The sequence below is a fragment of the Chiloscyllium plagiosum genome, unplaced genomic scaffold (assembly GCF_037043375.1).
Source record: "Chiloscyllium plagiosum isolate Xiang-an unplaced genomic scaffold, Cpla_swu_hap1 HiC_scaffold_30, whole genome shotgun sequence".
NCBI lineage: Eukaryota > Metazoa > Chordata > Chondrichthyes > Orectolobiformes > Hemiscylliidae > Chiloscyllium > Chiloscyllium plagiosum.
This window is the reverse complement of record NW_028270168.1, coordinates 19,509,063-19,536,628: the sequence shown is the minus strand read 5'-3', so window position 1 is coordinate 19,536,628 and position 27,566 is coordinate 19,509,063. Positions and strand designations below refer to the sequence as shown.

General features: G+C 43.5%; 1 protein-coding gene across 2 annotated transcripts in view; it reads right to left on the bottom strand.

Annotated features, from left to right (window-relative positions):
• Window positions 1-27,566, bottom strand: part of LOC122563591 (PR domain zinc finger protein 1-like) — a 76,286-nt gene that overhangs the window by 5,790 nt on the left and 42,930 nt on the right. The window contains exons 1-4 of one of the 2 annotated variants that reach the window (XM_043717518.2): window positions 13,795-13,935; window positions 13,400-13,652; window positions 2,819-3,882; window positions 321-449 (exon numbers count right to left, since the gene is read on the bottom strand). In XM_043717518.2, the coding sequence (XP_043573453.2) occupies window positions 321-449; window positions 2,819-3,882; window positions 13,400-13,652; window positions 13,795-13,803 (1,455 nt within the window). In that variant the 5' untranslated portion in view covers window positions 13,804-13,935. Of the gene's footprint in view, window positions 1-320; window positions 450-2,818; window positions 3,883-13,399; window positions 13,653-13,794; window positions 13,936-27,566 lie in introns of those variants that run through there. The other variant, XM_043717516.2, reaches the window with a different exon arrangement.

Genomic DNA, 27,566 nt, shown 5'->3' with positions numbered 1-27,566 from the left:
ATGTGCTCAGGTGTACAATGGGCATAACAAAGGCATAATATTGACAATTTAGCAATGCAGGTGGTCTGGGGCCAACATCAGACACTGCTAAGTTTGTCCAGGCCATTTGATTACATGGCTAAACACTGCTCTATGCCCTGGACAAATTCCTTCAGTTGTCCCCCCACTCCCCCCACCAAGTGTCCGGACAAGGTTTAGCAATGGAGTGTATCACAGTTGTGCTCAGCTGTCACTTTGCTCTCAGCAGTCAGAACTATGGTCTCATTAATTCTTAATCATTGAAAATTCCATTGCTTGAATCACCAACTATTTGTTCTTACCTGGCACTGGTGAGGCTTTTCTCCGGTGTGCACCAGGTAATGCTTCTGGAGATGAGCCAGCTGCGTAAACGTCTTATTGCAGGTGTGGCATGAGAAAGGTCTCTCTCCACTGTGGACCCTCAGGTGGACCTGCAAGAAACCGTCATGACTGAGTCCCATAGTCCATCAAAATTGCATCAGGGATGAGGTAGTCATCACCTTTATGAGACAGTGATTCATTCTTTCACAGTTTGCATACTGTCACAGGCTAAAGTCTTAATGCCATCATAGCTCCTCACCAAAAAAATGCTATTTGGCAAATGTCACTTGAAGAAAGACCGAGTTTGAATTTATTTAGCTCCTTTCAAATCCTCAGGACATTCCCAAGTGCTTTAGAGCCAATAAAGTACTTCATTGTCAAATGAAAGAAACGCAACAGCTAGTCAGTGATGTTGCCTGAGAGACAAAGATTGTCCAGGACCGTGAGAAGAATTTATCACCTTGCTTTAATGTGGTTCTATGGGATCTTTTACATCCCCACTGAGAGTACAGACAGCTAACACCTGTGTGACACCTCTGACACAGCGGCACTCCCTTGCTTTGTTTTGTTGTAGTTTCAATCCTTCCACGATGAAATTATTTAATCAATGTACCTCTGACCCATAAGCAGAGTCCATGTGAGTCACTATGCAGGCTGAGATGAATTATAATAAACACTTGAACTTCAGGCCATTTCAGTTGTATCATCTTTAAGTTGAGATGTAAGGAGTGTGCCTTCTGCTTGACTATATATCAGATTATTCAAGACTTACTGTGTCAGGAATACTTTGCCAAGCAATAATACTTTAAAAAGACACAGCAACATGTTTCAAGTTCATCTGCAGGATGTGGGCATTGTTGCCAAAGCCAGCATTACTGCAAATTTCTAGTTCCAATTAGGCCATCTCAGAGGGTAGTCAAAGATCATTCTCGAGGTTAATTGTTTCAGTGACAGAACCATTGTCCAGATGAAGTGCAGTTGCTGCTTTCTGTTGAACCCAATCAGTTCACTGCACTGGGGACAGTTTCATGTACAATTGTGACATTTCATAGACTCATAAGTCACAGATATAAGAGATTTAGCACATGAGTTTTAAAACAGAATTATATCAGATCTGAAACACTAACTCTTTTTTTTCACTCCATAGATGATGCCTGACCTGCTCAGGTTATCCAGCATTTTCTACTTTCCTTTCAGATTTTCAGCATCTGCAGTATTTTGCTTTTAATTGGTTTGGCTCATTATCTCTGTGCGTTGAAAGAGCTAGTCAAATAAGTATTTTCCCCATAGCCCTGTAATTATTTTCCCCTTCAATTATATTTGGGCAATAAGCAAATAATGCAGATGTAAACCATGGTATTGCACATTGTAACAAATCACAAGCCGGGACAGACAGACAGGCAGTTTCAGGTGAATATTAATCTCAATCTCTCATTACTGAACCATTATCAGCGAATATTTAGACTGGTGAGACAGACAGGTTGCAGAGACAAAAGTATCACAGAAAATCTGAGCACAGCCCTAATCCTGAGCACAAGGATTGTGAATGTTTCAATGAAACATGGTTTGTGCTTACAGATATGGACAAGGGTGGTGGGAATTAAGTGAGAATCCCTACAGTGTGGAAACAGGCCCTTCGGCCCAACAAGTCCACACCGACCCTCCGAAGAATATTCCACCCGGACCCATTCCCTTATTACCCTACATTTACCCCAACTACTAACCTAACCCATACACCCCTGAACACTTTGGGCAATTTAGCATGGACAATTCTCCTAACCTGTACATCTTTGGATTGTGGGAGAAAACTGGAGCACCCGGAAGAAACCTACTCAGACACTGGGAGAATGTGCAAACTCCACACAGACAGTCGCCCGAGGCTGGCGCTGTGAGACAGCAGTGCTAACCACTGAGCCACCGCACCACCCCCTGATTTGGTTAAAGAAACAGGCCATCAACCAACATCACCAACAGGTGTTTGCCAAATCAGTTTTTGTTCAAGGTTTTCAAAGAACAAAGTTTCATTTTCATCTTCAAAGTGAAGTGTTACCATGAAAACTGCATTGACTATGAACACGGGATTAATCTAAACATCGAGTAACCCCAGCAGTGTATGAGTCTGAGTATTTTGTAACTCAGAGCATTACATTACTTCCCAATGTCATATTACTCCCAATGCTGATTTACTCCACTAATTGTGAAGCAAAACAATAGATCCTAATTTGCTGGCTGCAACAATTTTTCTCAAATATTAGTCATTTATCTTTGGACTATATTGAAACACTTTTTACGGATTTAATTTTTCTCAGGAGAGGGAAGGAGCAAGTAATACACTTCAAAGGAGTTACATAGTCCTAGCTAATCCTACCAGTGCTAACACGGAAGGAACAAACTGAAGGTTCACTACTGCTAACTCCTAAGAGAAGTCAGAGCTTGAGATCACTGTCTCTTTTGCAAATACATTGCAAAGAACACTTACTTTTAGGTTTGAGAGCTGGCCGAAGGTCTTTGAACACACATTGCACTCATACTTGATCTTTCCATTCTGTTTCTTCAGTGGGTATGGAAGTGATTTATAACCAGGGGAATCTGCCAGAGAAATCTTTGGTTTGCTCAGATTTATCGCTTCCTCACTTGCCGGAGCCCAGGAGGTAGCCTTTAGATGTACCTGCTCAGACATTATTGAGGAACCGGGTGGTGGTGAATGATCAAGAAAAGTTTCCTTCAGGCCCGTTGCTGGACCTGTAGGTGAGAAAGCACTGGTCGGAGCAGGGATAAGGAGGCGCCTTGGCTGCTCAGGAACATGAAGCCTTTGGCCTTCTTCATTTGACAGTGTGATGGGCAAAACAGGCTGGCTCATCATGGGATGAGGCAGATAGTCTCTGCTCACAAAATTGCCACAGACTGGGGCCATCCTGCTAAAGAGGCTAAGATTGTTCACATTGTTCAAGGTGCTTGGACTGTTCAGCGTGTGAATACTGTTGAAAGTAGGTGAATAGTTGGGCAATATTAATCTAGGGTAGTGAGGAGACAGAGTGCTATATGGATACATATACTGATGCTGGATGTGACTTGGAGGAGAGTACATCGGGTAAGAGACCAGGCCTTCAGAATGGCTGTGACATCCATTTAAATGGAGAGAGAGTTCTTTCTGAGATGAGGTAGTTGAATTGAGAGACAAAATCTGAGGGTACTGTTCAACAACAGGACTTTTTGATCTTTGGTTTGGACTGGTTCTGGAAAAAGGGCTGGTTCTCTCCAATGGCTTTTCTTTGTCATTAACATCATTTATCTTCGAGCTATTTTCTTCTGGTTGATGTCTGGTCTCTACACCTGGATAAAGCTTTTTACTGAAATCCACAATTTGGTCATCTGGAGTGATGGGTGGTGTATCTCTGTCAATTATCTCCACATCCATCTTTTCTTCCTCATTCTTTGTGTCATTAGCATACTGTTTTTGGCCTTCGTGTACGTCTTCTCGGTTCTGAGGTAGCTGGCCAGTGAATTCAGACACCAGATCCTTGTATCCCTTGAGATTATGTTCTAGAAAGAAAATCCATATGGTTAATCTTGGGAAGAGTGAGCAGAATTATTACTGACAGGGGAAGGGAGATGGGAAGAAACAGAAAGATCACAGTGGATGGTACACCAAAGGTGAAATCGGACATTGAGGAGAGAAGTTGCTCAAGAAGTTGTAATTAAGTGAAATCATGTGAATGTTCTAAAAGACACGCATGTTTCAGTTGTAACTCCCTCACCTGTGTCAGTAGGTTCTGGCTTCAAATTCTACTCCAAAGACTCGAACCCATAGTTTAGGGCAATGCTTTACCATAGTTGTAAGGGAATGCTGCACTGTCATAGGTGAGAACTGTCAGATCAGATGATAAACAAAGGGCCTGACTGCTTTCCCAGCTGGACTTAAAAGACTCCTTGGCTTTACTGAAAGAGGAACAGAAGTGTTCTCCCTCGAGTCCCAACCAAACATTCATCCCCTCAACCAGTATCAGAACAAATAATCTGATCATTGTCACATTGTTACTGGTAGGATCTTGCTGTGCATAAATAAATGACTGCACCTGCTACGAGGAAAGCCGACTGCACTTTCAGAGGGCAGTAAAATAATCTGAGATGTTTGCAGAGCAAAGTTGAAGTATTTAACAAGTTGTGGTTATTTTCAACCTTGATGTGGTCCTGCATTGTAGAACTTACAGTATGTTTTGATATTATTTCCAGTGATTAGAGAGCAAAATTGGCGGCGAAAAATCAGAAACTCGTGGTTTCAATGCAAACACACGAGGGAAATAGTTTTTTAAAATATTATCCTATGTCATTAAAAACTCGTCTTTGCACAAATGAGCTTGATGGGAACAATTTCTCTTCCATTTAATATGTTTTGCCATCCTAGTTCATATGATATTACTCTTGCTGCTGGGGCTGGAGGTTCAAACTCCAATCCCCAGTTATGTTAGTACTGAGGTTGACAGGGCTAAGTGAGTTGGAATATCTTTCCAAAACTTAATGTCAAGAATCACAGATGAATGACAAAATCAGAAGCACATCTAGAAATCAGCTCATCAGGTGGGGTGCAGTGGGATCGGGGAAGGCCATTAGGAATTCAAAGATCTTCAGTCACTTCACCCAGAAAGTGAAATTTGACCAAACACCTCGAGTCACATGTTTAAGATGGTTAAGATGGTATTCAGCATGGTTGCCTTTGAGTATAGGAGTTGGGACATCATGTTGAGGTTGTACAGGATGTTGATGACGCATCTTCTGGAGTACTGTGTGCAGTTCTGGTCACCCTGCTATAGGAAGGATGTTATTAAGCTGTAGAAGGTTCAGAAAAGATTTACCAGGATGCTGCCAGGAATGGAGGGTTTGAGTTATAAGGAGAGGCTGGGACTCTTTTTACTGGAGCATAGGAGGTTGAGGGGTGACCTTATAAAGGTTTATAACATCATGAGGGGTATTGATTAGATGAATGGCAAGTGCCTTTTCCCTAGGATTGCGCATTTCAAGACTAGAGGAAATATTTTTAAAGTGCAAGGCGAAAGGTTTAAAAAAGACATGGGGGCAACTTTTTTTTTTTACACAGAGACGGTTCCTGTGTTGAATGAACTTCCAGAGGAAGTGGTGGATGTGGGTATAGTTACAACATTTGGATAAGTACATGAATAAGAAATGTTTGGAGGGATATGGGCCAAACACAGGAGGGGAGACTAGTTTAGTTTGGGATAATAACCGGCATGGACTGGTTGGGCCAAACAGTCTGCTTCTGGGCTAAAAGCCTCTGGGCTATGACTCTAAAAGCATTTCTGCTTGTTACTGCTGCTTTGCACCAAAGAGAGAGATTAACCGCACTTTGATCTGTGACCAAAGATGAGCCTCCAGATAGGAGACATGTTGAGGCAAAGACAGTGAACCAGAGCTTCCTCTTTCACTGGCCAAATCATTTCTGAAGAGCTTCAAGTGGGTGGGGTCTTGGTGTAGGGGGCTGACTAACTGGAGAGATCACAGTCATTCTGAATTTTGCTGAATCATATATTGCAACTGCGTGGAATTCAGTGACTGAAGGCAGTGAGCTGATGCCTTAAAAAAACACTGACACAGACAGTTTTAACACAGAAACAAGAGAGAAGTGAGAAAGCAACCAATTATACTGAGTCATTAAATCTCAATCCCCCGCACTCTCAACCGACAGTGTGACAGCTACAACTTTTATTCAGTTTAAAAAATTTGGTGTGTACAAGTTCAGTGAAATAATTTAAACATGGAGTTGATCTACCTCAAATAATTATCAGATGAATTAGAACAACCTCTATTATCCCACTGCCTGCACTAAATTAACCTATATGGCCATGTCCCAGTATATTGCTTCCAAATCTGTGCAACAGTATCAGTGCAAAATTCCTCTGCAGGATTGAATGGGCCACGTGAGTGGAGGTTCTTGAATCTAAATCCTTTGTAATATTTAAGCAAGCCAGTGCCTATGTCTGAATCAGCTGAGTTTCTACACGCTGCCCTGGCAGGATATTCATTCTTTCCGAAGTTTGAAAAACCAGGAATGATGTAGCTGTGTGGGCTAATGGAAGAGCATGACTGTTGTCACCCATTGTAGATGGTGACCTTATTAATGGGATCATTGAGAATAGGAGTATAGCAATCTGCAAAGCTGAGTTTATGGAGAATGATGGGATCATACAGCAAATGGAGCTATTCAGTTCTTTGTGCCTGTGGAACTATCCAGTTAGACCCAGTCCCTCAGACATTTCTCTAGGACTTTGATACTTTCTCTCCTTCAAGTATTTATGCATTTTCCATTTCTAAAAGATATTTGATGTGTTTTCACTACCCTTTCAGGCAGTGCCTCTTAAGTCAAAGAGCGTGGTGTTGGAAAAGCACAGCCAGTCAGGCAGCATCTAAGGAGCTTGGCAAATGGTGGAATTTAAACTAACTTCTCCCAAAGATAGTGTTATGGCAATTGCATTGGACTAGTAACCCAGAGAACATGGGTTCAAATCCCTCCTTGGCAGATGATGGAATTTAATTAGGTTCCTTGGGGGCTGCCTGACCGGCTTTTCCAGCACCACACTCTTCGAATCTGATATCTGGTATCTGCAGTCCTCACTTTCTCCTAGTGCAGCTTAACTCACTGCCTGACAGGGATAAAATCACTCATTTGCTCCCTTTTATTCTTTTGCCACAATGATCTTAAATCTGTGTCCTGTAATGATTGAATTTTCTGTCAGTGGAAACTACTTGTTATTTACTCGATCAAAAACCTTTCAGCATTTCAGTATCAGAAACGTCAGTCAGTGAGACTGTTGCTGTATAATGAAATAGGTTTCTAGCTGTTTGGGTAACCTTTCCATTACTACACTGCTTTTTCTTTTACACACAATTCATTTTTCCACGAAAGCTTCTTGATTGTGGATAAGCAACCACTGATACCTCAGTGAGACTCTGATCCTCTGCACAGAACACTGCATCAACCCTACAGCAGAGCCTTTGAATAACAATGGGATGAAGTGCCTGTGTCTTAATCAGCTGAGTTTCTACACGCTGCCCTGGCACGATATTCATTCTTTCCGAAGTTTGAAAAACCAGGAATGATGTAAGCAGATCAGTCATTACAAAGGCAATCAACTCTGGGCTGAAGTTCAGTTGAGATTGGAATGCCACATAACCACAGCTGTAGTTCCAAAAACATTCCTTCAGCACTGGAGAGACCGCAGTATGTTTAAAAAATCTATCACACCCACTCATAGATTATACAACTGTGTATCCTAATTTGACCCGAGTTCCATTCATTTACTTCCACATGTTTCCCACATGACTTCCCATCCAGAAATGCTTCAATATGAAAATTCTCCTCCTAATCTTCAAAACCTTCAATGACCTTCCTCTCTCCCTGCATCAGGAACCTTCTCCAGTGCTATGATTCCACCAATTTGCAAATAGCTAATTTTCATCACTCCACTACTGGTGCCTGTACCTTCAGCTGCCTTGGTCCTCAGATGTGGAGTCCTCTTCCAAAGCTTTTCTACCTCTCCACTGCATTTAAGGTGCTCCTTGAAACCTACCTCCTTGACCAAACTTTTTGTCACCTGTTCTATTATTTCCTTGTGTGGTTCAAATGTCAGACCTCATCAGAACATAGCCCGAAGAAGAACATTCAGATGATCTACTACATTAAAGATGCTGTATAAATAGATATTGCTGCGTCAGTCAATGTGCGGGATTATTTTCAACTTGCCATGTTCACCTTAAACATGAGTCACTGTTTTCTCAAAGTGAGAGTCAATTTTGTATGCTCTTTGCTATTTTTGAACTCTCAGTAGCTGCCTGCTGTTTCAGAATTAATTAATTTCTATCTTGTTTTACGAAGATAATGTCGAAGGTAATGTTTTTATTGAAAACAAATTAAACAAAATATGAAATGAAACAGGCATGTGTAATTTTAATGCTTGGCATCAAATCTGACTCAGATTCCTGAATTAAACTTCTCCTGTCTGATGTCTATAAGGATTCTATAAAATATTTTGGACGAAACATTAAATAAAGGCCCCATGTGCCAGCCCAGATGGACATAAAATATGCTCTCTTTCAAACAGCAGTTGGCAGGGTCCCTCTAGTTACAGGGTAACATTTACACGTCGAACAACATGACAAAAAAACAGGTTCTCTGAACATTTACTTTAGTGCTGCTGTAGCACCTTGCCGTGCATAGGTTGATCTCAGCATTTCCTACAATGGGTGTCCACACTTCAGAAATACTTCATTTGCTCTAAAATGCTTTTAATGTCCTGAGGCAGTGAAAAGTGCTCCATTCATGCAAGTTTTTTGCATGATGAGTTGAGGGTGGAATGGGAGCAGGCAGTGACTAGCAGTTCTAAATAAGAACTCGCATGTTGCATAAAAGTGACCATGAATTGAGAACCTCTTCTAGTGATCACATTGGTATAATTGGTGGAGGAACTGAAGAAATTTTATGCCGATGTAGTTTGGCACAGTGCTCAGTCACACAGATTGGGGAAGAGGAATGAATTTAAAATTTGGCTCTTTTTTTCTTCAGAAAAAGGTAACTCACTTTGGCACACCTCTGCCCTGTGTTAATATCTGAACAACAGTCGTCACAAACAGTTTAATCAACTGACACCAACTCCAGAAACACAAGCCCACATGCAACAGAGGTCATCCTGGGTTCAGGCCTTTCGAGCCAACCTTAGCACTGATTTCCCTCATTGAGATATTCTGCCGTTAAATAACTGAAGGCGATATTTGAGTCAATTAAAACCTCAAATTGTTTTTGGATTCTGCAGTGATGTGGACTGACTAGCTGACATTCAGTGCTGCTTTCTGTTTCACTTTGAATGTAGTGAAACTGGGGACAGCGGCAGGAGGCTATATTACTGGAAAGGATCAATACTGCACTAAAAACACTGTATTTTGAGATTCACCTCCTCGGAATATGAACAGAGTCCCCTTTTTCTTCCAGAACTTTGTTTATTTATCCTCTCCTTTGATTGGAATTGAATGTTACTAAAGTAAAGGATACAAGAATATATTGGTACAAGTGCACATGTGCACTGAAGTATAGGTGCATTCAACATTTCATTCAATTGAATATCATTGTCGTGTGAGTCTGGACAACAACTAGATTTACATAGCAACTTAAAGCAAAACATCCAAAAAAGCTTCAGATTTTAGTTATCAACCATAATTGATATTGAGCCACATAAGCAGACATTGAAAGAAGATACCAAAATTGGTTAATCAAGTATATACTAAGAATTGTCTTAAGGGATGAGGGTAAGGATACAGAAAGGGTGGGGAGGAAATTTCAGGCAACTAAGGGTCAGGCAACTAAAAGCACAACCACCAACGGTGGAGTGAAGGATGCAGAAGACCCAAACTCGCAGGAATGTGGAGGTCTCAGAAGCTGGTTAAACTGGAAGAGGTCTGCAGGTAAGTGTGGGCTATGAGTCTTGGACAAACTTTCAAATAAGAATTAGAATTATTAACTTGTGCTACTAATGCACCAGGAGCCAATGTAGGTCGATGAATACAAAGTCACAGATGAGCAGAACTTGTTGAGAGGCAAAATATGGCTAGCAAAAATAAGAACACTCAATGCTAATATATCGTTAGAGCTTTAGTAGGTGGAGGTATATACTGGAGGACAATTCCCCACAATCTTCCCTCCCATACCCCACCACCAACATCTACATGTGTGCACTGACAATGATTTCAAACAGGCACCTTATTTGATTTCTCTCTCTCTAAACAACTGCAAGCTGTAGTGACAAAGCCAAACTGCCCATTGTGTAAAAGGAACTGAGTCAACTTGTGATGACTAATAAAAGAGTAAACTACTGAGAGAGGGAGCTCGGACTTACTAACACCCCAGGGTAGGGAGAGTGGGGAGTGTGAGGACAAATTAACTTTTCAATTTGTGGCTGCAACATGTAATAGAAACCTGTTTAGCAGGGCAAACACTTGTCAAACCACATTTCAAGACAAAAGAGAATTGTTGCTTGTTACTCAACCAGCAACAGTAAGGCGCCAGCTCAAAAACAGATATCATAAAAAAGAAGACTGCATGGGATGGAGTCACTGAAGTGTAATAGATTGATGACCACAGGGTGAGGTGTAACCAGGTAAATTAAAAACTGGAAGAAGCTAAGCAATATGTTAACCATGAAACATTTCAAGTATATGGTGGACACACACACACACATATATATTAATGCATACTAACAGCAAAACACACACAACTAATACACAGCTAACCTTCATTCTTGTAGTATAAATCATATACACCTTTCCCCACTCTCAGTCACTCAGCCTTACTCACCCTTTCCCTCAGTACTGTCACACTCACTCTCACTCTCTCTGAACATGTTTGAACTTGATTGCTTTGGGATTGAAGTTTCTGCTCACAAGTTTCAGAAGTGTTACTTTTTGTAGCTAAATATAAAAAGGGTAGTGGAAGGCATGAGAACAAATAGTCCTGCATCTAACAGTTTTAAAAAACAGGTTCTGTTAAAATGCTGTTATGTGAACTGTTCTAGAATGACTGGAGTTCAATGTGTCCCCAAACTCTCCAGTATACCAATTAGTGATAGAGTTAACCGAAGCACAGTACTGAGACGTGCTGAATATGTTGCCCTTTGTTCAGTGATAGTAAAATAAAGGGAATCAGGTTAATTCTCTCCAAAAAAAAACATGACAAGTGGGAGGGATAAAAGGAAACAAAGTCAGGGAGGAACACAAACTGGGCTTGCTAAGAAAAATATGAAACAATAGAAAGGGGGAAGAAAACATTGATGAGCATTGCTCCAGGAATGAGGAACTTCAATTCCACATACAGATTGGAGACTTTGGAGTTCTTTCTTTTAGAGAAGATCAAAATGCGATTTTCAGAGAGAGTGGAATTAATGAGGGGTCTGGATGGAGTAGACACAGCAAACTGTTCCTATTGGTGGATGTATCAAGAAGCAGGAGGCCGAGTGAGTAGTTTACATTTGGAGTCTGGGAGATTATTTCAGACGGCATTAGATGATTATTTACATAAAAACAAGGTGCAGGGTTAGAGGTAAAAGGCACTAAGTTCAAATACTCAAAGAGCTAGCGGTGAGACAATGGGTTGAATGGCCTCCAAGACTTCCATGACTCTGCCGCAAGAAACAACAGTGAGATGTGGAAAAGTGCAGCAAGTCATAAGGACCTTGAATGTACTGCCTGAGAGTATAAAGAGGATGGTTCAGTCGAGGTAATCAAGAGGAAGTTAGATTGGTATCTGAAAAGGAAGAGAATGTGGCAACTCCACAGGGAGGAGGTGAGAAAGTGGGAGAAGGTGGGAAAGTGGGAGAAGGTGGGAAAGTGGGAGAAGGTGGGAAAGTGACACTTTCTCCTTCAGAGAACCAGCACAAGAACCACAGGCTGAAAAGCTTCAATCTCTTCTGTGACCACTCTCTAATCCTGTTCTGTAATTTTCAGAAGTGTCTCAGAACTCTGGACCCCTTCTGATCACAGAAGAAAATGAACCCCTTATAAAGCCTTTAAAGCATTTTTTAAAGGGATGAATCTGTCAACAGATGAAAGTTCAAGGTGAAAACTGTTCAAACATGTATGTAATTTCTTTAAAAGAGATTATCTCCACCAATCATCCCTCAAGTTAAAAGGAAAAGTTATCAAGCAGTCAAATCTCCTTCTTGCATCCTGCACTGAGTGATTACTAGAATCGGGTTACAACGAAAGCTTCAAATCCCATTCTCTCCCTGTGAAATCTCCACTTCATATTTTAGTTCCAAGTATTTGAGAACAAACCAACAAGAGAATGAGCAGACCTTCCTGTGGGCTGTCTGCGTCAACAATGAATAGATAAATCTAACCCTAGCCAACCTCGTTACTCTGACTTCAGAGTGTGTTTACATTAGAGTCCTGATGAAGGGCTTTTGCCCAAAACATCGATTCTCCTGCATCTCGGATGCTGCCTGACCGGCTGTGCTTTTCCAGCACCACTCTAATCAAAACTCTGATTTCCAGCATCTGTAGTCCTCACTTTTGCCTTCAGAGAGTGTCTGACAGTCGGACAGTACTTGAGGAGGGTGCCGCTGCCCTGGTACTATTGCTGGCAATGTGCACTCTCACTCTTAATGGAAGGGGTTGGGGGGATTGGAGGTCGGTGAATTGGAGCCGGCCATGTGTATCCCAAATGACAGTGGCGTGGGTTCTATTCCCAGCTCCCGCCCCGGATCCAAATCCTTCAGCACTTATTGAGGATCAGAGCTCAATGCCTGGCACGGACTCTGAAAGGGGGCTGCTGTATTCGACCCAATAAGGAGCAATACGAATGGAACGGATTCACGCACACAATCCCAAATGGTTAGGAATGCTCACTATAAACTGGTAAAGAAAATCAGCCCATCGCTCATTTTAAACAGCGCATCCCTACAAGTGCCCCCTTCCCGGACACTTGTCACAATCTCATCAGACTTGCTGTGTGTATAGTTGACTGAAAATATTGCAGCGTGCTGTTATTAAAGCGAAGCTCAGGCTGGAGAAACTGATTTGAACCAGGAGCGGGCGGGGAATTTAAAACAAAAGTCACAACTAAGAATGAAGAGGTGGGGAGAAGAGAGAGGCAGCAACGCATTTAATTGGAGAGAGAGAGGGGAGCATTTAACCCCGAGGAGTGAACCTCACCATTCCCGTTCAGCGCTCCTCTGCCGGGGTGTTTTTGGGAAGGTGAGGATTGCATTATCTGGGAAAGGTGGGCGTGGGGTGGGCTCGGGGGTGGGAGGGCGCAGGTCTTGCATTCCATTGACCACAGTAAACTAGAAATGTTACATCGCCATCATGTTAACGGTGCGTGGACAAATCTTTCAGGTCGAAATCGTGTCCGGCTGGGCACTTTGCATTGTTACAGAACGTGGGGAGGGTTCAACTGCACGCAGACAATCGATCAACTTCGGGGGGGGGAAAAAATCAGGAACTCTTCCAAACACCCCCCACCACCACCAATCCCTGCAAAGGATAAAAGGAAAAGACTCACTGAGTTTTAACATCACCAGGTCCCGGGTCGGAGGGTAGTTTAATCGCTCAGCGAATTCCCGGCTGTACCAGACCAGAAGCTCATTGCTGGGAGGGATTGGTTTCACCGTGTAGAAATAAATATCGGTGCCATTCTGACAGGCGACCAGGTTCTGCTCTTCCGCCGACTGTGCGGGATTCACGTACCGCATCCAGTTACTTTTACACACATTATACCCGTCCAGAAAATGACTGAGACTCCCGGAGGAATACACCTAGCGACAGAAATCAGACTCAATTACAATTTTTAAAAAAAAAGAACTTGATTTGTTGTGTTGTATACCCTCCGCCCCCCAATCGCTTGCAATTGTGATTCATGCTAAAAATAAAATGTTGATGTTTGATCGGTAAATTAACCTGCTCCATGTAAAACCCAGCAGCAGCAGCAGCACAGCACAGCCTCCTCGCTTCAGTCAGTATCTAAGAAATGCAGCCCTCCCTGTTGCCAGTCAGTAATAGTTTGCAGACTGTAATGAAGCTAACACAAAGTCATGATAACTGAGCTATTTATGACAGCTGTCACATGGTAACAGTGAGCTCATTCAGTGACATCATGTTTCTGAGGGTTGGATCTTCCTGTGCGAGTGTGACTGCCCCCATTTCGCTCTCGCTCCCTCTCTCACCGCGAGTTTTCACAAACCTTTCCCCAGCCCCGGGCATTTCATTTTCACAACAAGATCCAGTTCTCGTTCACATCGCCAGAGAAAGTACAAGCTTTCCAGAGCCGGAAGCAACAGTCACATTAGAAATGCTGCTGTAATTCGTGTGTGTTTTGGAATTGCTGGATGGCACCAAGCCAGGGGGTTTTGGTGGAGGTAGGAATCACTGCACAAATACCGATAGAATATGTCTGAGCCCTGCGCCTTTTGCCAGCTGTACTCGGAAATGGGAAAACTTGCAGGAGAGACTCACACTGGACCCCCCCCCCCCCCCCCCTCACTCCCCACTCTCCCACACACGGATCTTTGCTGGGTTTTTTTCGAAAGTATTCTATCAGTTACAGGGAGCTGTCCAGGAAGATATTCCGGATCACAGACCAGGAGGAAAACTCATAGCTGTCTTCGAGTACTCAGAATGTTTCCGAGATTTGTGTAGCACCCAGCTTATTCCCTTCATTTTCAAATAAGGCGGCGGCGAGTCGGAACTCCAAAACTGGTGCCTCTTCCTCTTCCAGGTTTTCCTTCTCCCAAGCCCACAGTGGCATACTCACCTGGACACAGTTCCCGCAGACACTGACCCTCCCCTGGGTACTGTTCCACAGACACTGACCCTCCCCTGGACACAGTTCCCGCAGACACTGACCCTCCCCTGGGTACTGTTCCGCAGACACTGACCCTCCCCTGGGTACAGTTCCACAGACACTGACCCTCCCCTGGGTACTGTTCCACAGACACTGACCCTCCCCTGGGTACAGTTCCACAGACACTGACCCTCCCCTGGGTACAGTTCCACAGACACTGACCCCCCCCCCCGGGTACTGTTCCACAGACACTGACCCTCCCCTGGGTACAGTTCCACAGACACTGACCCTCCCCTGGGTACTGTTCCACAGACACTGACCCTCCCCTGGGTACAGTTCCACAGACACTGACCCTCCCCTGGGTACTGTTCCACAGACACTGACCCTCCCCTGGGTACTGTTCCACAGACACTGACCCTCCCCTGGGTACAATTCCACAGACACTGACCCTCCCCTGGGTACACTTACACAGACACTGACCCTCCCCTGGGTACAGTTCCAAAGACACTGACCCTCCCCTAGGTACAATTCCACAGATGCTGACCCTCCCCTGGCTACAGCTCCACAGACACTGACCCTCCCCTGGGTACAGCTCCACAGACACTGACCCTCCCCTGGGTACAGTTCCATAGACACTGACCCTCCCCTAGGTACAATTCCACAGATGCTGACCCTCCCCTGGGTACAGCTCCACAGACACTGACCCTCCCCTGGGTACAGCTCCACAGACACTGACCCTCCCCTGAGTACAGTTCCATAGACACTGACCCTCCCCTGGGTACAGCTCCACAGACACTGACCCTCCCCGGGTACAGTTCCATAGACACTGACCCTCCCCTGGGTACAGTTCCACAGACGCAGACTTTCACTGGGATATAATGACTGTCCCACACTGTCACTGGATACAGTATCGCTGACATACCTCATTGTCCCAGGCAGAAGCTGGTTTGTGTTCAAATTAATTTCAACGTGATGGGCTCCATTACTGTTTTTTTTTCTCTATTTGGAATGCTTATATAGTACTGAAAGTGATCACCTCACAACAATACAGATTTCTATCCATTATTACTTGTCCAAAGGGTCCTCTTCTTATTTGTAAAGCAATGGAATACAATTCTACTGATACTGACTTTCATTACAACAACCAGCAATAATATCGCACCTTTCCCATAGTAAAACATCCAAAGGCATGATGGGAGGAATTATCAACTGATATTTAGCACTGAAGTATGTAAGCTTTAATGCGTACCTAAAAAGTATGTGGAGGGATTTCCACAGCCTAAACATCTGAATGTATGCACATCAATGGAATAACGAAACTGTCCCTGAAATGGGAGGAACACAGTGTCCTAATGTTCCCTGAGCCTTCACGCTGAGTACTGAAAACTTGTTTGAGCTGGGTGGCTATCCCATCCTGACTTTCCATGTGGGATAGAGCCTTGTGGGTGACCGATTTGCAACCTAGGCAAGGAATCACGTCGGATTTCCAATCCATAACCCTCCTTCGCCCACCCACAGACTATGGCCCACGAGACCCTTTGGAACACTGACTGGGACATGAATCACCCTAACATACCTCAGACAACGAACCAAAGTCTTTAGCCATGGCCTCCTGGATGACTCCATGTTACATAAAGCACATCCACTATCTACAAAACATGTGTAAAGATTAAAAGATCCATGTGTCAGATCCAGCTAGTACCGTGCTCACTATTGGGCTAATAAAGCATCCTGCAAAGCTTCCCAGAGACTCAAAGAGTGAGCACAGGGGGCTGGATCTGAAATACTGCACTAATCACTGCAGGATGAGCTGTTCAACCCACCTCGTGCCTGTCTTCCACCTGAGGCGTCTGACAAGGAGCAAGCTTCCTGAGTCAGGAAGACATCCTTTGGATCAAAATACAGAAAGTCACCAACAAGTTCCTCTTACAAACCCCATCTCTCAAATGACATGCTATGAACTAACCAATGATTGCAAATTGCACCCCCAGGGCCTTACTATAAATCTGTTCAGGAGTAAGGCACCAAGTATGCTTCACATCAGAGGACATGTCTCCCCTCCAGATCTAAAGGAAATGGACCTTGTGGTAGTGTAGTTCCAGTTTCAAGTCCCACCTGCCCCCAAGTGTGTACACACAGACTGATTTAAATGACTGCAGTTCCCAATAATGATGATCAATGACTGCAGATCACTTTCAAGTTGCCTTCCCCTTTAAATAAATATTCCCCTCACTCTGCAAGCTTGTGGACCTGATTGTGTGACATACATTCTCAAAGGAGGGGCAGATGCAGGAATTACCCCTCACAGTATCTGTTTGGAAAATGAGGAACATCAACAATTGCAAAGAACAACAAGAGAAATGCAAAGCTCAGAAGCCGAGGGAACGCCACACTTTGTGAGATATTGGAATCTGTCGGTCCCGTGATACCCAGTGAGTCAGCATTGAGGCCAGGACAGGACCTATCCCAATTATACCGTCCTACTCACAGCAAAACCAATCCAAACTGATTGTTATTATTACTGCGTTGAAGTTTCATATTGTCGAAGCAAAACCATAACTTGCTTCCCTCAATGACAAGGTGGCAATTTCGAGATTATTCCCGGCACAGACGTCACCAGAATTTTTTGTTTGTAAATGGACTGTGCTGCACGGAGTCCGTTCCGAAAACTGCAGCTAAGCACGTGATAATATTCCCTGGGGGGGGGTCACGGTGCTTCCACTCAGTTCCTGTGGAATATGACAGGATGCTGTTGGCCGCTAACCTTTTATATCTCTCACGTACCTGCTTTACACCACGGTGAGGATATGATCGGGACTTATGAATGTGAAGCCTCCTGCAGTCAAATAGCTTGCCAGGACTCACCATAGTGACGCAGCCATGTGTGACTTGGCAGATAGGATTACAGGGACTGCACAACAGAAGGGCGCGGGGGGGGGGAGTGAAGGGCAAGAAGTGAAAGGGAGAGAATTTGGGATAAAATGAGGAACGGAAACTGCAGCACTACAACAAGAGGTGAAGTTTCTCAGCGCCTGAATCCTAACTGTGTGGATCAATACTAAAACCGTCAGTCACGTTATTGTACAAATCCTTAACGGGCTCGTATGGATTTTCCTCAGTGACGCTCTCAGCAGCACAAGAGACATGCAACAACACTTCCGTTAGGATGGAGAGGAATTGGATGCGAGCGGTGTACATTAACCAGGGCCAGACATTTCTAACAGCGGGGGGTTAAACATTTACTGTGTGTTTGGGGGGGGGCAGCTCTTTATATTGGGATCCCCTTTCCAATCAGATCCCTCATTCAGGTGGCATGGAAGGCAACACAAGAGCAACAAGTTATGAGGGAATAAGTAATGTTCACAGAGCAATTACTGAAAAGCAGCATAAAACACTGAAAACACAACGGGAAAAGACCAGAATGATAGAATGCATTTCTAGAAATCTCGTTGAGAAAACATAGCGACAAATGGGCACAGGAGGAAATAAGGATGTGGTAACAGGGTGGGGTAAGGGCGGTCAAAGATGGAAGAAAACCCCCGAGGTTTGTGGAACACGTTTCTAACAATGAAATACAGGAGAGAAATTAGATTGACAGATAAAGAAAGATCGAGAAGGTGGCGCTGGAAAAGCACAGCAGGTCAGGCAGCATCCGAGCAGCAGGAGAATCGACCTTGCGGGCAAAATCCCTTCATCAGAAACGTCGATTCTCCTGCTTCTCGGATGCTGCCTGACCTGCTGTGCTTTTCTCGACTCTGATCTCCAGCATCTGCAGTCCTCACTTTTCGCCTGGATAAAGAATGGTGCCTTTCACGATAATCCCCAGTGTATCCACCAGAGGGCAGTGAGACCGAAGTCTGAATGAATTGGATCATGGTCACCTCATAATTCGGATCTTACAGCAGAGAGGAGGCCATTCGCCACGTTGGCAGTTACTGGCCCTTTAAATGAGTTTACCAATGAACTGCCACAGCCCAGCGTTGTCCCTTACCGCCGCCTCCCCCAGTAACTCTCAGCAACAATATTAATCTTTTCCAGCATATGCCCAGCCAACTTTTGAAAGTTCTTGTATAAATTCAACCTTAGTTTGTTAAAAGTTTCATGCATGAAGACACCTCTCCTCATGTCTCCTCGATATTGCCGATTGTTTTAAAGCTGTGACTTCTGTTCGCCAAACCACTTGCCACACAACCAGTTGGCCCCACCTGCTCTATCCTAACCCTCTATCATTTTGAATATATTTGGTAGATCTCCCCCTAACACGCTCTATTCTAAAAAAAAATTGCAACTTTCCCAGTCTCCATAGAAAACGAGGATCTCGGCAAGATCAGTAATCGTTGCCCATTCCGAATTGTCTGCAAGAAGGGCATGTCTTGCTGAAGAGGAACTGACACAAATTCGAAATAAAACTGAGTCAGACATGAGAGGCAGCCGGTGAGTGTGTGTGTACGTCTGTGCATCTTCCTATCCTACAGGATGCTGAAGGTGCAGTGGGTGCGAATTGTATTGTTCTCAACCTCTCAAGCTTAATGTAGTGAAACTTGAAAAAGTGCCTCTTCCCCCTCCCCCAACCAGCCTGCTTTCAGTTTGTTGATCTCATTAGGGCGCTGCCTTGCAATCCATCACAATTCCAAACTGAGATGATGAGCTGCGTAAACATCTGCACGAAATCCAGTTCCATGGGATATTTCTACAAAGGGGGAGAGGGACGCCTGCAATCTGTCGTTGCTCAGAATTCTCAGTCTATCACATTTCTCTTGTTGCCTCACACTCATTATCCACAGATTTCCGAGGGAGGTCAAGAGGCTCATCAAGAAGGAATGCCAATTTTCCGGGTCTCCAGGAATTTAAGATCCATCTCTAGGACATTGCTGCATGTAACCTTCGAAAATATTTATAGGGGCATCTTCTTTGAACATTTCCCTTTTCCAGATTTAAAACGTTGACTGACAGACAAGCATCCAATGCCAATTGCTTTTCAATTGGCATTGGAAGGCAGTGCATCTCCAAGGTGACTATGTTGATTTATTAGTGGCTAGAAGCAAGTCAGGTGATGAAACCTCAAAGAATTTAATTAATCACAGTCAGACCCCATCAGATTAATCCCACCCTCCTCCCATTCTCACTCCCTCATCCCACCCTGTTAATCCGTCCTTTTTTCCCATTAAAGCTTTAAGGTGACTGCGGGGGGCCACCACTAGAGAGATTTTCCAGGATCCACCAGAGGACTAAAATTGAAACCCAATTTGTCAGGGAGCTCGTGTCAAATGTAGCCAGAGGCCCAATATTTGATTGTCCATCATTTATTCCTGTCAATATTGGCAACCACTTTTCTCTATACTTTATATCCATGTGCCATTACTTATATCAGTGAGTTATTGAAGGACTGCAGATTGATGTACTACTGCTCATCTGAGTTGATGCCCAATGTAAACAGATAAAGCCATGACCAACCAAGGGCAATTATCATGGAGCAAGAGTGGACGGAAGTTGTCAGGCTCCTTGTCTATTGACTTGAGCTACAATGCCTGGGAAGAAGTCTCAGATGCACCTCAGATAGCCTGATGCACCTCCAGCAAAAAGGAAAAGGACATAATCCCTACAATTGTGTAAGGCTGATACCTACCTGACCCAGTGACTGTTTTATAAGGAGCACTGGAGCTTGGTGCTGAACAATTATATTCAGGGTCCAGCTGGAAAATGCCAGCCCAGCCTGCTATGTCTGCTTTGCCTTTGGCATACGTTTGAATCCACCATCTCTGAGATGACAATGTCTGACCCACTCTGCTCTTCTTACCAAATCCCCCCTGATCCATGCTCTCACCAGCAGCAGATCCATTCATATTTACACTGAATGTCCTTCCCTGATAATTAATTCCTCAACTCACTTTGAATGAAAAATTTCCTCTCACTTTCTTTCTTATTTCTAACTTCCTCATTTTTAAGCAGTAACCCCAAGATTTGAACTTTTGCCACGCTGTAAAATCTGCCCAGATCAGCCTTGTCAGAATCCTCCAGAACCACAAAAACCTCAAACAGCTCATCTTACCTTCTTGCCAAAGACAGTAATCTCAATTTCCTGAAAAACTCATCAGAACTGAAAATGACTGATCCCAGGAATCATCTTCAATGCTTCCCTCGTGATTCTTTCAGAGTTAATAGTATTTGTTTAAGAGCTCAAAACTGATCACCATGAACAGTACCTCATCCAGGGGCAATATATAATATATTCTGCCAGTAACTCATTTGCCTAAAGAATATGCTGTCAGTTTTTTGGAATCATCTATAACAGCGTTATTAGATCATAGTCCATTGCTTCTGAATCAGAACATCATGGATCTCAAATCAACTCCAAGGCTTTGAGCACCTAATCCAAGCTCACAGCCCAGTACCTGTCCGGAAGGTGTGCTGCAATGTCAGATGTGCTGTATTTGGCATGAGATATTAAACCGAGGGTGTCTGCTCTTCCTCAAGTGAAGGAACAGATTTCACAGAACTGTTATGAAGAGGCAGAGAGCTCTGCCTGGATGCTGCCTCATATTTAAACAACAAAACCAGGCTGATTATCCAACCATCATCACATTCCTGTTGTGGGAACAAAAGTAAGTTGGGCCTTCAGTTTCAGTCATGGGCCTTAACTAACTTACCCTCCAGAAATATTTTCGGCTTATGTTCTTTGGGACATTGTCTTTGGTGTAGATATCCCCAACCAATGGCCCGAAACGTGTCCCTTGGGGGATGTATTCCCTGCTAATTACTCCAATCACCTACAAGTCGGAAGGAAAAGGCACTGGTTAGAAATATCATGCTTACCCAATTCTCTAAGACCCTTAATGTACTCACCCTACAGTCTTACAGTCAGACTATCAAAAGAACACAAAAAGGAAACCATAGGTTATTCAGCAGCTGAAAGGAAAAACATAAGCAAGCATGTTAAATGTTGGAGGTGTTCATTGGCTAGCACTTTCATCTCAGAGACTCATTTGAGCAGAGAAAAATCTAATTGACTTTACTGGTGCAGAACTGAGGGAGCTGAATGGACTCACAAACTCTTAACATTTGCCTGTACCTGTGTTTTTGTTTTTGCTGCTGTTTACTGATTATTTACTGATCTATGCTACTTAACTCTGTGATCTGCCTGTATTGCTGGTAAGACAAAGCTTTTCACTGTGCCTTGGTACACGTGACAATAAATTCAATACAATTCAATTCAATTCAACACCAAAGCATCAATCTTTCCCTATGATTATATCTTCAAAAGTATTTCATTGGCTTGAAAGCACTTTGGAATATACTAAGATCATGACAGTTACTTTACAAATGCGAGCTTTTATTTGAGCCAACTCTCACTCTGCATTAACACCTTCTCAGGCTTTGTGATAGGAGCTAAATGTAGACTTAAACAGTGTCAGAAGCTTTTGGAGCGCTGCTCTTTCATTGGGTGGTGTGAACAGAGGCGGCACTTGCTTGCATTTCCAGTCTTCCACGATCCTTCTGTTGAAGCAGTTGTGATGGGCATGGTTGGGAAACTTGCAAACTACATAAAACTGGCTGGGTAGCTGTTAGTGAAGAGAGTAGCTGTCAACTGCAGGAAGATATCAATGATTTGTTTAATTGGGCAGAAAAGTGGCAAAGAAAATTCAATCTAGGTGTATGGAATGAGTTGCCAGAGGAAGTGGTGGAGGCTGATACAATTACAACATTTAAAAGGCATCTGGATGGATATATGATTAGGCAGGGTTTAGAGGGATACAGGCCAAGTGCTGGCAAATGGGACTAGATTAATTAAGGATATCTAGTCAGCATGGACAAGTTGGACCAAAGGGTTTACATGCTGTATATCTCCATGACTCTAGTGTTGTTTACCTTAGAACAGAGGGGGCCAAGAAGTGAGTTAATTGAGGAGGACAAAATAATTGGGGCTTGGATCAAGTTGACAGGGAAGATCTATTCCCCCTAACAGATCTATTACCAGGAGGTTCAAATTTAGCCAATTGATGGAAGGATTAGAGGAGACAGGAGGAAAATCCTGTTCTTCTCGGGGATGGTAGGTGCCTGGGGGATGGTAGGTGTCTGGGATGCGCTGCCCACTTTAGTGGTTGTGGCTGAAAACCCTCAAGTCATTTAAAAGGAGCCTGAATCTGCACCTGAAGTGTTGTAACCTGCAAGATCAGAATCAACTCCTGGAAAGTGGAATGAGAATGATCGGCTGGTTTATTCAGCCAACACAGATACAGATGGGCTGAATAGTCTGCTTTTGCACCATAACCTTTCAGTGGTTTGAAATGCTTCCTGACGTCACATCTGAATGGCTGAATTCTAATTTTATGATAATGCCCCACCCTCGACCTGCTCAGCTCCAGGGAATACAAGCCATGTTCATTGATGTAGGTTTGGTTAAGTCCAATGTGTTCATGGCATTTAGGCTTTTCAGCATCTGAGCCACCTACTTTGCACCTCTCTCCAGATCCAGCAGGCCACCAGGATCTACTTCTATCTCATCCTGGATAAATTTGCCAGCCCTGTGCTTAGTCTGTTGTGAGAAAACCTAGGAGGAGGAGCCCAGTCAGTTGCCCTTCTCTTCCACTGCCCTCCAGCCATGAAAGACAATCTGGATAAATATGGGCTTCGCAGGGTGACCGATAGAACCAGGGCTGACAGTGCTGTCCCGAAGATACAGGGGCCTGGGAGGACTCTGAAGTGAATGATGTTTAGCAGAGAATAACACTCCCAGCAGACCGAACAAATGCTAATCAGGTGCTGAAACCTCTTTTTCCAATAGACCAGCAAAGACAGCGCCATCTATCTGAAGCTGAGAGGCAGGCAGCTGCTTGGGTGTGTGTCAGCTTTCAGAAACAGGCACATTCAAGGAACAATTGTAATTACAGAAATGTTTCCAGACTGAGAGAATAGCAAAGCGATAACAGCGAGTAATTGCTTTTGTGCTAAGTGGGAAGCTGCCAGGAGCTATTTTTCCCGTTGATTAGGGATACAATTTGGTCGCTGAAGAAAGGCTACTTTAGCCTTTATATAGAAGTATTTTTTTTATTTCAAAATATACTTTATTCATAGAAATAAATCTTTGGTACTTGTACAATTTGTCATGTCGTTCATAGATATATACATTGCATGTCTTAACATTACAAAGAACAGATTGAATTACTCGAATTTACAGTTATCCTAGTTACAGTTCCCTTTATTAACCATCCAGTCTCTTATTATTTAGTTGTGGCTTCAGCAGAACCCACCTACTGAGTGGGTGCCCTGTTATACGATAGCAAATGAACCTTTTTTAATCCCAGTATATGGGGTTACCGTTGTCCATTTGACTGTCCTGTCTCTGGGGAAGCTGTCTGCATCCCCATGGTGAGCACGAACTGCTGGACCCTTGCTGGGCTGAGGTAGCTATCCAGGCTCTCACTGTGGTCATTTACCTGCTCTGGAGTCATTGAGCCAGCCTTTATATAGAAGTATAGAGGTGAAAGCAAATAAGTTATGCTAAACCTTTGTAGATCACTGGATAGGCCTTTGCATGAGCAGTCTGTTCAATCATGGGCAGCACACTTTAGGAAGAGGATGTAAGGGAGATGTAGCAGAATAGCACCAGGAATCTGGAGATTCTGGTATACGCAGAGACTAGAGAAGCTGAAATTGTCATCCATGGAAGTAAAGTTAAAGGAAGATTTAATAAAGGTAACCAACATCATGAGGAATTTTGAGAAGGTAAATTAGGACAAACTGCTACAATTGGCTGAAGGATCAGGAGTAAAGCAGCACAAATTTACAATAAATGGAACATATCTAGGGGTGACTTTGATAGAATTGTGGCTGATTCTGTGGTCCCAATGTCTGAGGCGGCCGAAGAGAAATTTTCTAGTTATGATCTGGAATGCATTGCCTTAAACGCCATTGGAAGCAGATTTAGAAATAACTTTTGGAAGGGGACCACATTAGTACGTTAAAAGAGAGGAAGAAATAAAAGGCTAGCAGGTGCTGTAGGGGTGATTGAATAGTTGTATAAAAGAGCAGGTGCCAGAATGATGGGCTGAATGGCCTCTTTCTATGCTGTGCCATTTTATAATTTGTTTTAATCAATAAGTGAGATCTTAACCGATTCAAAACCCAAGCACATAGATCAATTCAGACTCAGGCCCAAGATGTCAGCAAGTAATAGTTAACATTCGAGCTTACAAATCAGGCCATTCAGCCCTTTGATCCCCCTTCACCATTCGATAAGATCATGGCTGATCTGGTTGTAACCTCAAATCCACATTCTCACCTGCCCTGATCGATCCTGATACCTTTACAGCCCCTTGCTTAACAAGAATCCGTCTACCTCTGACTTAAAATATTCCAAAACTCTTCTTTCACTGTGTTTTCAGGAAGAGAGTCTTAAAGATTCACAATCCTCAACAGTATATATTACACTTCAGCAAAACAATAGAAAATAAATATTTGTGCTTTGATTTATCCTAAACCCTTCTTTTGTTCATCATTTCTTTCACTCTATTTTTCTGCACTCAACATTCTGTCTCCTTCTCAAGAGAATCAGGATCTCAGAACTTGGAACCTGCAACCATTTGACAGGCTTAAAATGGCCACCTAATATGGTGGCTGGCAGGTATGTAGACATTCCATGCCGAAACACTGTCCTCCATATTACTAAAGGCTAAAGTAAAGGTGTCCAGCAACTGTATTTGATATAGTCTTTAGGCGAACAGAAATTATGCAGCTTTGGTCAATATCTCCAATCCTAATCCTAGGACTTCTGAAGCTACTTTTCCTCCATCTTCCACAAAATTATACCTAATTCTTGTTGCAGAAAATGGGATTTTTCTGCTTTATTCAGTTCTACACTCTGGGCTAGCAATTTTCCAGAATTATCTTGGACACTCAAAGGAAGGAAGATAAAAGAGTCCAGCTTACCACTGAAAGCAAACAGGGGAAAGACTCATAATTGCATTAAAAATATTGAAAACTTTGGTTGATTCATCAAAATAAATATTTCAACAGACAGGCAAGAATCATTCAATGTTCATTCTCGAAAGTAATAGGATCATAAGATGTTGGAGTTGAAGTAGGCCATTCAGCCCCTCAGGTGCTCTGCTATTCTAGGAGAACATGGCTCAACTTTATTTTCCTGCTTTTACCCTGTAACCCTTGACTCACTGACTAATTAAAAATCTCAGCCATGAATAGCCTTAATGACCCACCTTCAACAGCCCTCAGAGAAGAAATTCCCCCTCCTCTCTGTTTTAAAATGGGTGACCCCTTATTCTGAAGTACACCCTTGAGTCCTAGACTCTTCTACAAAGGGAAACAGCCATTTTTTTGTCAAAACACAAACACTATTTTCTACTGTTTTGCTGAAGTATAATTTATTGGCCTGAAGGCCATGAGTCTCTGGAACTCTCTGCCTAAGGCAGAAATAGACACATTCTTCTCAGTGGTTCTGAAGGGTTAATGTTGGTGTTCCACTGACTCCATCCATTCTATTGATGTTGCATACAGTCTGTATGTGGAGGCAGGGAGTTCTGCTCCAGCTTTAAGAGGGAACAGATGTATCTGTATCAGCTCTTTAATGTAATTATGACTAACCAAATGAGTTGTCATGCAATAAACTTGCTTGTTATTTCAGAACAGCACCTCTTCTGGAGATACTCTGTGATGTATTTTCTTTTAGCTGCAAAAAATATACTTTATTTCTAAAAGTAACTTTATTATACATCCATAGTCACTAATGTAGTTTGGTTCTGTACAGTAGCATATGAAGAAACAAAGGTTGGAGTTTGAATCCAGCCAGTAAACATAGCAAAGGCATCCCTTACTTGTGCAAGACTATATTTACATGCATGTGAGGTTCGAAGTGTCTGATAACAGAACTGACTCCAGAGGGTGGCATGATGGCTCAGCGGTTAGCACCAGGGTCCCAGGTTTGATTCCAACCTCGAGCAACTGTCTGTGTGGAGTTTGCACATTCTCCCAGTGTCTGCGTGGGTTTCTGCCGGGTGCTCTGGTTTCCTCCCAAGGTCACAAAGATGTGCAGGTCAGGTGAATTGGCCATGCTAAATTGCCCATAGTGTTAGGTGCATTAGTCAGAGGGAAATGGGTCTGGGTGGGTTAATCTTCGGAGGGTCAGTGTGGACTGGTTGGGCTGAAGGGCCTGTTTCCACACTGTAGGGAATCTAATCTAATCTTAACTTTGGTAGAAAGACCTTAGACAGTGGTCTTTCCCCACTGTGCCTTGGCAGCAGCTGCCCCAAGCTTTACTGCATCCCTCAGCAAGTAGTCCTGGACCTTGGAATGTGCCAGTCTGCAACACTTAGTCAAGGTCAACTCCTTACTCTGGGAGACCAACAGGTTTTGGACAGACCAAAGAGTTTCTCTCACCAAGTGGACGGTTCTCCAGGCGCAGCTGACGTCTGTCTCGGTGTGCATCCCGGGGAATAGCCCATTGAGTACAGAGCCCCACGTCACAGAGCTGCTCAGGATGAAGCTCAACAAGAAGCCCTACAACTTTCTCCAGACTTCTTTTGCAAAGGTACATTCCAGTAGGAGATGTGTGACTGTCTCAACAACCCACATCTCCACTCCCTTCCCCCCGCAATCACTTCAAGGGCAGAGCGCCATGGTGCAGAGAGTCCGGGTGTACGTGATAGATCTCACAGATAGTGCTCTTCTCACCACCAGCCGAGTGATATTTTGGTGCTTGTTAGAAAGTTCTGGTGATGAGGCTTTCTGTCAATGACTTTCTCAGAGAAGAACTCGATTGGATCCACTGTCTCCTTTCCCTCAGAGTCTTGAGAACACTATGTGCTGACCACTTCCTGATGGAGTGGTGGTCAAAGATATGTTTGTTTGCAAATTTCTCCATGAAGGACAGGTGATA